This window comes from Saccoglossus kowalevskii, chromosome 14 (assembly GCF_978046115.1).
Source record: "Saccoglossus kowalevskii chromosome 14, keSacKowa6.1, whole genome shotgun sequence".
Lineage (NCBI taxonomy): Eukaryota > Metazoa > Hemichordata > Enteropneusta > Harrimaniidae > Saccoglossus > Saccoglossus kowalevskii.
The window spans coordinates 3,025,981-3,038,103 of record NC_140654.1 but is presented as its reverse complement, the minus strand read 5'-3'; the positions used below and the strand labels follow the sequence as shown (position 1 = coordinate 3,038,103).

The 12,123-nt window shown below is 35.3% G+C and overlaps 1 protein-coding gene across 1 annotated transcript in view; it reads left to right on the top strand.

Moving 5' to 3' along the window:
• LOC100376827 (dolichyl-diphosphooligosaccharide--protein glycosyltransferase subunit 2-like) overlaps positions 1 to 12,123 on the top strand; it is a 54,303-nt gene that overhangs the window by 22,287 nt on the left and 19,893 nt on the right. The window contains exons 3-6 of the mRNA XM_002736415.4: positions 4,305 to 4,400; positions 5,707 to 5,815; positions 9,652 to 9,715; positions 10,774 to 10,894. Coding sequence (XP_002736461.2) covers positions 4,305 to 4,400; positions 5,707 to 5,815; positions 9,652 to 9,715; positions 10,774 to 10,894 — 390 coding nt within the window. The remainder of the gene's footprint in view (positions 1 to 4,304; positions 4,401 to 5,706; positions 5,816 to 9,651; positions 9,716 to 10,773; positions 10,895 to 12,123) is intronic.

Sequence of the window (12,123 nt, the reverse complement as noted above, 5' to 3'; positions counted from 1 at the left end):
CTTGTTGAAAACCGCAAGATGTAGTTTTTCGCTTCCCCTGACAATTTGTTGACGGTACCAATCAAATTGCAGGAACCTCAGATAGTGACGGCCATCAAAAAATAACCATTCACGGTGTCAGCATCCTTTATTAGCTCCGCTGTCGACTTTGTCGAGCGGAGCTTATCATATGAGTGATTGTCTGTCGTCGTCGTCGTCCGTGTCAATGTTTTACTTTTTCGACTTCTTCTTGAAAACTACAAGCCTGAATGCTTTGATACTTGGTGTATATGTACCTTGGGTAGACCTCTCTCAGATTTGTTCATTTCATGATATCTTCAATTCTCTAATTTTGGTGAATATTTTTGTCATTTTTAGTAAAAAGTGATATTTTCGACTTCTTGTTGAAAACCGCAAGTGCAATTGCTTTGATATTACATATATAGGTACTACATGTGGACCTCTCTCAGATTTGTTCATTTTGTAATGATATCTTTAATTCTCTAATTTTGGTGAATATTTTTGTAATTTTTGGTAAAAAGTGATATTTTCGACTTCTTGTTGAAAACCGCAAGTCCAATTGCTTTGATATTTACATATATAGGTACTACATGTCGACCTCTCTCAGATTTGTTCATTTTGTAATGATATCTTCAATTCTCTAATTTTGGTGAATATTTTTGTAATTTTTGGTAAAAAGTGATATTTTCGACCTCTTGTTGAAAACCGCAAGTCCAATTGCTTTGATATTACATATATAGGTACTATATGTGGACCTCTCTCAGATTTGTTCATTTTGTAATGATATCTTTAATTCTCTAATTTTGGTGAATATTTTTGTAATTTTTGGTAAAAAGTGATATTTTCGACTTCTTGTTGAAAACCGCAAGTCCAATTGCTTTGATATATTATACATATAGGTACTACATGTGGACCTCTCTCAGATTTGTTCATTTTCTAATGATAACTTCTGTTCTTTAATTGCCATGTGCATTGCTAACAGCGGAGCTATCTCAGCCGACAGGCTGCTTGTTTTATGATTTTGTTGTATTATCTCAAACCTTGCAAATGGAAGTGTGCATGGAATCATGGGAAGAAACTGGTTTGCATTGCGGGGTGATGCATTTTTTATGTCACTGTCATGTAGGTGATTTACAGGTCATACTTGTTTCTAACTCTGAAAGGACAGTGGGTTCTCCCAGGTGTGCTTGTAATTTACATAACAAAGGGTGTTTACAACTTTGGAAGGAGAATTGGAATACTAGATGTGCTGTTAATTGAATAACAAAGGATTGCTAGCAAGATCACATTCTGATTGGCTCATGTGGAAAACCAGGTGGTTACACTGAATCATGCCTATAAATTGGGCACATTGAGGACAGTTGGGTTCATCATTTCTACTATGTATCCGGTGTCCTGCTACGATATTGTGTGTCAAGTGATACAGGCTACAACCATCATTCTGTGAGACTTGTATGAACTGCTCTGCGATCTCCTGCTTCCAGCATTGCACTCCAGAATAACAGCTTTCCTCTGCAAGCAAGACTCCTGTATTTCTTCCTTGTTGTGTTGCAGAAGCCATCGACTGTTGTCCATTAATATATCCTGGAACTGTGAGTTATCACCAATGCGAGTTATTCCCTAAGCAATCCCCTATTTAAATGACTTTATTCATTGTATTTTTCTGTTCTTTATTTCTTGTAATTATTTTGAGAGGTATTAAAGCCAGGAGCTTTAACTTGATATTTTGGTGTATGTGTATTTAATTTCCAGTACTATTGTCTTGTCTAACCCATACTAGCAGTGAACGAATCCCCTGTCCCGGTGCGAGTCCTGTGGGTGGCCCTCTCAATTGCGATAAGCAGGCCTTACACTGTGACATTTTGGTGTCATCAGGGTTCTCCCCAGGGCTTTTTAGCGCCGAGGTCCGTGGCGCTATACCTGTGAATCTCGGTGCTTCACTTGGGACCTCGGCGCTATGTGTTCGCACCTCGGCGCTTGATTTCATATTTGACATGCCAATATCAGATGTGAAAAAGCTTTGTTCGCCACGCCGGTCGGCCCCGACCGTCACTCAAAATTAGTGACCACCACGGAAATGCTTCAGACGAGGACTATTGTCTGATTGTTGGTATAATTACATACCGACCGACACGCATCCTGCCAGTCGTGGATTATAATTTATAAACAATAGACCTAGTCGCACGATACGTAGCGGCTAGTCAAATTTGTGGAATTAGCACCTCTTTGTTTGTAAGTAAATACTTTCTGCGATAGACACAGTCTCTAGTTTGAAAGCTAAAATTATTTCAAAATCAATTCCACCTCGATATAACATGGTCAAATCGGAGTTCACGATCAGTTCACGCTACTCAAGTAAAAAACAACGTGTTTATTGCGTGATTTGGTAAAATACATTTGAACTGTTATCATTGCGAATCATGTAAAAACTCTTCTTTCAAGACCTAATTTACCTTTTAAAAATTGCAAATCACCTCTTTCGAAAGCTGTCATGCAGTTTTCAATTGAAATCGATGCCAACACATCGTGCTACGACATCGCTTTACTTCTGCAATGTAATTTTTATGATCACTACCATTCGGAAAACTTCGGGTTCTACTGGCCTTACCATGCGGCATTTTGATTGGTTAATGGAATTCTTGATCCATCGGGTCAAAGGACACATGCTAATGTTTCACAAACATCATGGCGGGTCTGTTTTTTTTTTTTTCCGAAGCGATCAAGTGATCAAAAATAATCGCTCCCGATAAAAATAAGTCGGATTTTACTTATATTTCATATCAAAAAAAAAAAGAAGTAAAATTTGTTGAGGAATTATTGCTATAACTGGTGTATAACATGGCCAAGTAAGTTATGTCACGTCGTAACTTTGATGATCGTTTTGAAGCTTTATTTGTTCGCTCATTACTGTAATTGTAAACGTTTTAGAAGTTGATGGTACGAATAATAAATTACAACAATACGTCAATTAATTACGTGATCGATTTTTTGAAAGAATGTTTTTGGAGTGAATAAAATTATGAGATTCGTGAACATAAATCTGGCTTAACGTTTTGAATGAGTTTCCTTCAACGTTTTACAAAACAATTAAATTGCAACAATAATGTATTTGTGTTTGTTTTTAGTCTGTAGCATTTGTATTTCGAGAATGTTTCAAACTCTTCTAAATTGTGAAACATAATGTGTTGATTCCATTAAAAAAAATATTTGCCCTGTGACTGAGCTCACTAATATTCATAATTGTAAATAAGTTCTGTTAATCAATGAAGGAAAGATATGTAAATGATATGCAAATTATTATGCAAATTAGCCCCGGCGCTATGCATTTTTTCTGGGGAGAACCCTGGGTGTCATAATGAGGCAGGTAATCAATGCGTTCCTGGGTGGGTGCTCCAAGCTCTTGGTTCATATGATTCAGTACATACAGAGTATCCCCACCTTCAATCAAATTTTTGCCGACAATACAAACACGGCTTTGATTGACGGTGAAAATAAATATTCATTGAATTTGCAGAATTGATCTTGTCCAAGTTACACTATTCTGTAAGGTGTTAGTGAGGTCTGACGTTGTTCACACCTACTTGTCGGGCAACATTGCAAGCTGTGGCTCCAGCCACATGTGAAAAAAAAATTTGAGTAGGAGTCAAATGTGAAAAATGTACATGATATTTTAACGGAGATTAAAAATATTGAGAAAATCAACAAAATCATTGGGACGCATACGATACATCCAATTTTAATTATTGTCTGCACATTGTTTTTGTACACCCTTAAATGTGGCCTGTGATTGGTTCAATTTTCGCATGGTTGAATTGTCGACAGCCAATCAGCACCAGCATTACAAAATGAACAAAATCAAATGTTATTGTTTTTGTCTTTTTATGTGTAAAAGTTTAAGTTTGGCCCCTAAATAGTTGCTTTTACATGTATGACCACAATTTATTTTCAAGGAACCAGCTGGCTATTTCATTTCTGACTTGTTAGATGCATTCCATGCAACATGAATTATTATTTGTTTCCACAATTGTGAAGCAGTCATCACTTGCTTCTTCTTTTATTGATTCATTTGGGCTTTTAGTAGTGATGTGTTAAGCTACCTGTTCTTACCTTACCATACCCTACTCATTTTCTTGAGTTTCAGATTGAACCATGTCCGTGCATACTAATTTTATTCCTACAATGTTACTAGTGTTCCATAATATTGCGCAAACAATTTAGATATCATTGATGACTTTATAGCCATTTATTTGGTGTTTATTTCACATTGTTTTATTATAACCAGTATTATTTCATTTCATTTTCAGGAAGCTTGTACTTTTCTAAAAAATAAAGTAGACACAAAAAATGTGCAATCACTTTTCTATGCTACAGCGGCCACCAAGGCACTTGGTACTTGTCAGGTAAGCAATTCATATCATTCTTAGAAGTGATTCTAACCACCCTACCGAAAAAAATTCTGTTACTAACTCTAATTTGAATTCAGTATTTCATATTTACTCAATTAGTAGATCATGCACTTGCATAAATGACAGGTAAATCTGTGTTCAAATAGTTTTATTTTTATTTTCATGCGTCATAAAATATATATAACTATTGGTTTACACACACTTCTATTGGAGATGTGCTACATACTGTAGAATACTTTATTTTCGCTTGGAATTTATTTACGCTATTTTCGCCGAAGGGGTGATAATAAAATCCAGCGAATATACTTTTTTTTCCTATATTTCTCATTCAACTCATCAAAAATCAGTGAAAATAAATTCCATAAAGAAACGCCCAAAAAGCCTTTTCAGCGAAAATTAATTCCAGCGAAAATAAAGTATTCCACAATATAGTGCAAATATCGGACCTTGATCGTTATACTCAGAAGTTGGTATGACACCAAACTTGCATATAGGCCTATTTATGCCAACTTAAATACTGTGAAATGTAATTTTTTGCACTATAAGTAACTTTGTATACTTGGGTAAATAAATGGGATCAAAGTAACTATTTGAATAATTCAGTGCATGTTGTGGTTAGTTTTGTAGTATTGCTGTTAGTGGGTTTGATTTCTGTACTTCCTTCTTCAATATTTAGACTATTGCATTTTACCTCTTCACACGGTAGCTTCGATTACAGTGAGTTGCTGTGTAGTATAGAATGCTATAATAAATGCTTCTCTCTCCACCGAGATTTCTCAATATGAGATCTCTTGACTAAATAGGGAAGGACATGATACAAATACCTTATACAAGTTTTTAGTGCCATTATTTTTCACCAGTATTTTGCAAATTTGTATGTTGTATGCATGTTTTTTTCTTTTTTTTACTGTAGTCAAAATGAATACAATATTTAATAAGATTTATACACTTGGCATTTGAAATTATAACTGTTCACCAGTTCCCTCTTTTCATCACAAATTCACAAAATGGTCCGGTTATAGTGTGCACTTTCTTTCAGAAGATTGGGAACAAAATAGCCATTTTTTTGACTGAAAATTGATGCAAATTTTATCTGTTGTCTCCAAAATTAGGATTCATTTCCAGGATTATTGAAGAATTGTAAGAAAAAAGTGCAGAAAAATTAGGGCAAGAAAGTGGCGGTGAAAAGGTTAAAGAATCCTGTATGATATGTTTATGATAAATCTGTTGTCTCAAATAGATGTTGTAATTAAATTAATTTTTTTTTTCTGTTTGGTTCTCGATATAATTTGTTGAACAGATTGCAAGTGGTGATGCTGAGCAAGTACTGACGACAGCCATCAATGAAAGTGCCGATGTAGCAACACTTTACTATGCAGTGTCAGCGCTGTCCAATATGGGATTAAAATGTAAGTATTATGTGTGTGGAGAGAGACAACTCATTCTCCAACTGCTAATAAAAGGTTAAAACTGAGGAGGGGAAAATTCTTTCCAGTCTTAAAATAAAAAGTAGTGATTATTTTTGAAGAGCAAAAATCTGCCATTCATTCTAAATACAGGGTCAATAGCGTTGAGAAAATCCTTTGAAAGTCTTTGGATTTTTGAGGTCTGGAAAGTCTGAGGTGTCTTTAAATTACAGGAAAAATAAAAAAATCTTTGAAAAGTCTTTAAATTTCTTCATACGAGATAAATGTTCGCCCTTTGGAGCCTGACGATCGCAAAGAATCAATCGGCGTCGTACTGTAAAACACGGTGAGTCGACGATAACTTTGGTAGCTCCGTATAACGTAAAAACTTGGCAAAAAAACCTTCGTGCTTTGCCTTCATTTGCATATTTGTTGCATCAAAGTGACTGGACAACCGCCAGACTGAAAAAATATCGACTTGATAATGGTTAATATTTAATTCATCATTTCCGTAAAGCTTCATCATGTGCAGAATACAGAATTTATTTTCGTTATGGAAGTGTTTACGGCAATGATCCATGAAGGAAAATCCTTACAAGCCATGGTTTATTATTAAATCAAACTCTAAAATAGTTTCTGGTGTTTGTAACTGTGTAGTGTAAGTTTGATTTAATATTTTATTCATATTTTATATAATTGGACATGCATTTTTTCCTTCCGTAGTCATTTTAACTTCAACTTCGCAACAAATGTCGTTATAAGGATCCTGAACAAGATCAATGTGGGAATCGGCAACGAGCGAATTTTCCATCAAATCCGGCTCAATGATTCATTTGCGCTCGTCTCGGGAAGCTGACAGTCTTCCTTTTTCAATCGATGTATAACTACGGTTGAAAGACGGCTGTCTACAGTTATTGTAGTCAAAAAATACTGGCACAGGATGGTTTTCCACCTGGAAAATGCCCTGAACAAACGACAACGAAGCATTCGAATTCATTGGCGTTGAAGTGTTGATTTCTTGGACGAAAGAAATGTATGAAAAGTTGCGCCTTTCATCTCAGGAATTTCGCAGTTTTTTTCTTTAGTCGAACTCTAGGAATAGCCTGGGGAATTACAATACCAGTTAATCATTTTGACCAATTCTTGCAAAACATTTGTAAAAAATAAGACTTAGACAATTGTAACTACTACCGTAAAATTCCTAATAGAGGCCGCGGCTTTAATTAATTAATGAATTTTTTCAATGTACGAATTCAGATGCGTGATGTCTTGGTGCGGCTTTAATTAGAGCATTCACTTCGGTAACAGTGGGAATTTTTTTTTTCAGAAAACAAAGGCCAGAAGGGATAATGAGATGCACGGCACTCGATTGCAACTTTGTTGCGATTCTAAGGCACTTTCGGATTTTTACACACAGACAAACTTGAACACAAACAAAATTTCACACTGTATAACATACTGCACAATAAATATTATCTACAAATAGATTTGTATGCATTTGCAGATTACGGTACTGTATACGACAATCTCTTGAATAGACTAATTCGTTAGCACCGGTCACTCTTTTACTGACCGTGCAGACAGCCGTCTGACACAGTCGATTGCAGCATGTTCGAGTGACTGTACATTCCATGTTTAATCTAGACATCGGGGAAATTAAAATAAAAGTCAATCAAAAAAAAAATGTTCGCATGATAACAAAAAGAATACTCAGTATATTATTTAATGTAATATATATATTTATTTTCTTATTTTTTTTTGATAACGAAAAGTATATTTTAAAAGAAGTCAAAACAAAAACGAATGCATTCTGAGTAGCAAATGATCACGGTAACGGTCATGCTGCGTTTCACACAAGTGAATAACTTGCTTGTTAGTGTTACAATTGCTGATTATTAATCAGTAGTGATTACAATAATGTACAAAAAATAAATTCGTTGAATTGTTGTGAAAATTCAACTTAGTTTCACCGCAAGCGAATGATTTTGGTCACATATAAATGCTTGATCCGATACGATATCCACCATGTTAGTTCAAACATCTATAGTGACTTGAAACTGTTATGTTGACCTGATAGGTCAAGTAGCTAATTAACCAATCGAAACGCTGGATGGTGCCAACGTGATTAAATTACCATAGATCATTTAAATATGTTAATGTTGTTGAGCGACCTCGTGGTAAACGAAACACGGAAGAGATTTACCGTTGTTGTAGTGCGATCGTTTGGCTTTGATTTTGATGGGAAAACGGCATGATTTTTTTTTAAATCAAGAAATTATTTGTTTTCGAAAGATAAGCTGAGCATTGAAGAAGAATTTAACACTTTTGAAGATAATAACAGCTCATTGTCGAAACACAGTTTACCGAGTCACGTTACCCACAATAAACCTGTACTCTGGAATAAGCGTCAATGACTACGGAAAACCTTAATTAGACTCTAATTTAACCGTCAGGAATCATTGAAATGTTGGAAAAATTATGCCTTAATTTAAAATTAAATGGTATATCTTTTTCTGAAATGTGGTGGCTGTTTGGTTTGTGAAAGTTTGGGGTGCGGCTTATATTGCAGACTTTTCTCACGGATCAAAACATGTAAATTTCAACATGAAACAATGTCTCAAGTTAGGGGTGCGACTTCTATTAAAGCTGCGACCTCAAATATGATTTTTACGGTAGTATATTGCTTACAGCAGACGCCGCTCAAATTTCAACCCCACCACGAACATTGAACGGGCTGTCATCCGGGTACTTTGGGGAACGCCCTCTATCAAATTTAGTGAGAAAAATAGTAACTCTGGAATTGGCCATTGTTGATCAATCTTGTTTGTGCACCATGCAATCCAAATATTACTGTTTTTTTCTGAACTGCAGAACTAAATATTGTTTTTGCTTACGACTAATTTAAGATGGTTTATGTTAGGTTAGGTTCCTAAAATTGTGTAATTTATGCATTCTTCATCTTCACATGGTAGCCCTGATCACTGTGTTACTGTGTAGTATAGAATGCTATAATAAATGCTTCTCTCTCCACCGAGATTTCTCAATATGAGATCTCTTGACTAAATAGGGAAGGACATGCCTAGAACGCCTAGACACAAACCTACAAGAAATATTAACAATTCATGTAGTTCAGAAATATTGAAAATTGTCAAAAGTAACTGGTATTATTTCTGTAGCATACTGTGAACTCGTTAATTTTTCACTTTGTTTTAATTTCCAATCTTCAGCTGCTCATTCAGGATTTATAACAATTATTTCAATATAAGGTGGAGATTTTTTATAAAATAAATGTGAAACCCCCCCCCCTCCCTCCCGCTTCATTCTGAATAAAATAATTTGTTAAACACTTCATCAGCCAGATTAAATGTTGTTGCTTGTTCTGAAACTGATTTCCATTCTAGCTCAATTTCTATGATATTCATAAGTCCCATTTGATGTTTTCGAAATAAAATTGGAATTGATCGTTTTCAATCTTCAGTTGCATTTTTAACCGGCTTCTGTTTGCAAAACATAATTACTTAATTTTGTTTAATTGACCCTGTTTGTTATTGTCAGCAATGTTGAAAAACTTGATTGATCACATGATTCTCTTGAGAAAGTTTACAAGAAGTCGGGTACTTTATGTGAATTGTGTGTACTTCATTGTTAGAAATTTCTCATGGCATTGCAAGTTTGCTGATCAGACTTCAGGCACTTCATTGGAGATTTTGCAATTTTTGAAAATAAAATCGAGAACACTTTCTGGATGAGACACTGATGTATTCATGATTTTACCAGCAAATACATTGTCTATATATTGTACTCCAGGAGTTTAATTTTGTGTACATATTTATTCACAGTCAATTCAGCTGATGTTTTAAAATCATTGGAGGCTGCTCTGAAAAAAGACGACAGTCTTCTCAGGTATGTGCCCAATCTGTTTTTTGATTCACATTAGAAATATTCATTCTACCATATTCTGGATCATTAGAATTATACTCAGTATTTATGTTGTATTATGCACCATGATTGATGAATTTGCTTTATGAAAATTATATCTCATGAAAGTGTACATAAACAATTGACTTAATTGCTATGTTCACACGACAGCGTTCTATCGAAGCCGAACTACTGCTCCTCCCACGGATTAACAGGAGATTTTCTCCAATGCGTTCATACGAGAGCCGAGTTCTGCCAGAGTTCGATTCAGTTCGATCAGAGTCGAACAGAACAGTGCCCTTGAATAATTAGTGACTGAAAACTATTTTAGTGTCGTCCTTGTGTTTTTTCTTTACATCGCATGGTGCTGTTGAGCTAGGAGAAGAAAGAGGGATCGGTTCTACGATTTTTATCTTTAGTGTCTTTAAAAAGTTTACGTCCAGTCGTTCTTTCTAGTTTTTGTCGCACGCCATTTTTTGTTTCCCGTTGAGCTATTAATCTATCACAATGATTCGTTATTATATATTAGGACGCGTACCTCTTATTCAAGCTGGAAATTGTGTGAAATTATGAAAGATGTTGTCTTGAAATGAGAGGTTACTCGAAGAAAACGATTGAGGGCGTGATTTCGGCTCCGAAAGTTGGGCCCTGATGCATTTACATGATCGGAGCCATGATGGGACTCAACCCTATCGGAGTTCAACCCCGAGGGTTTAGTGGAGCCGAACTTGGCTCGAGCCGTTGGGCTCCGATAAAATGTTGTCGTGTGAACGTAGCAATTTTAACTGTATTTAAACTTTGTATTTGATGCTTTTCCCATGCTCTATTTACGAAGTAAATTACAATACCATGGGTAACAGTGACTAAAACTAAAATTTGTTCTGTGTTAAACTATTTTTGAATATTACATTTACATTCATCATGAATTTGTACCTCCATAAAGAACCAGGATGCATGATCTTTAGAAGGTCATGTTTATTAGCCCTATTGCAGAAAGGTTTACTCCATGTACTTAATTTACTGATGCCTATTTACGTTTGTAGTTCAGTGTATGCGTTACACATAGCATCGCAGTTATCAGCAGAGTCTGATGTGAGCTTGTATGTAGATTCTGTGGAGGATCTATTAGCACAGGCGGATGAAATTGACGAGTCTTACATGCAGGTGAGTGTACACAATCTGTATTTATTGTTTTGGTTTGATTTTGACAATCTGCTTTAACGTGCATGATGTTGTCATTTTCATGTGTTAGTTCTTGGGGATAATAACCCAGTTTGTAAATAAGTGTCTGCTATGCATAGATTGAAACTTGTAAATATCCCCTATGCCACAGTTAAGAGCATTCTTGGCTTGAATCAAGGAACACAGTTAGCACTGTGAAGTCTCTGATCATTGATAGTAGAGTGGTTGACACAAAAAGAATCTGGGATGAGAAGGCAAAATCCATTGAATGAGAATCTCACTGTAAGTTTATTAGGGGAATCTTTGTTAAAATCTGTATGTATTTGTGATACCAAATTCCATATTAAACTGCTATTGTCTATGAACATGATCACACCGCTCTGCCACCTAGTCTCAAACATGGAATATGGTTTCTATGGCATATGTCAGCACTTGCAATTTTCATGTAAAATTATTTTTCAGAACTTCAAAACTAAATTACAAATACCTGAATATTTTAGTTGTATGTTTTTACTACTACATAGAGGAACCTGTATGCTAGTTTTCTAAAGTCTTTTAATTAATGCATTTTAACTCTTCACATGGTAGCCTAGATTAGTGAGTTACTGTGTAGTATAGAATGCTATAATAAATGCTTCTCTCTCCACCGAGATTTCTCAATATGAGATCTCTTGACTATACAGGGAAGGACATATAAAATACCTAGACTTCTATATCCAGATATATTGGAAATGCCAATTTTTTGTTACTGGTATTGAAACTAGCAAACTATGCAAGTATTCTCGCGCATCATGTGACTGCCATGAATTCACTTTTCAATCCTTGCTTTCATGTTCCATGCAATAAAAAGATACATATGATTTACAGCCGATATACTCCATTAATGTGAAATTAGGGCGTAGCACACAAATAGCCTGTATTGGCTGTCTCACTACTACTACTGGTGGACTCCGCTACATATTTCGTCAACATTTTTAATCAAAACATGAAGCAAAATAATGACCATTTGGTTCAAAAATAACAAAAAAATTATAAAAAAAACATACAATGTGCAAATTGTTGAATCGATATTTTGACAAAAAATGTAGTGTGTAAAAAGGAGCCTGGCAACCCCTGGGCATTGCACCATGGCATTGTCTCTGCAAGTCATTGTTTTTGTTCCTCATGATTCAAATCAAATCCTGTGATATTAATGAGATGCACAATAGAGA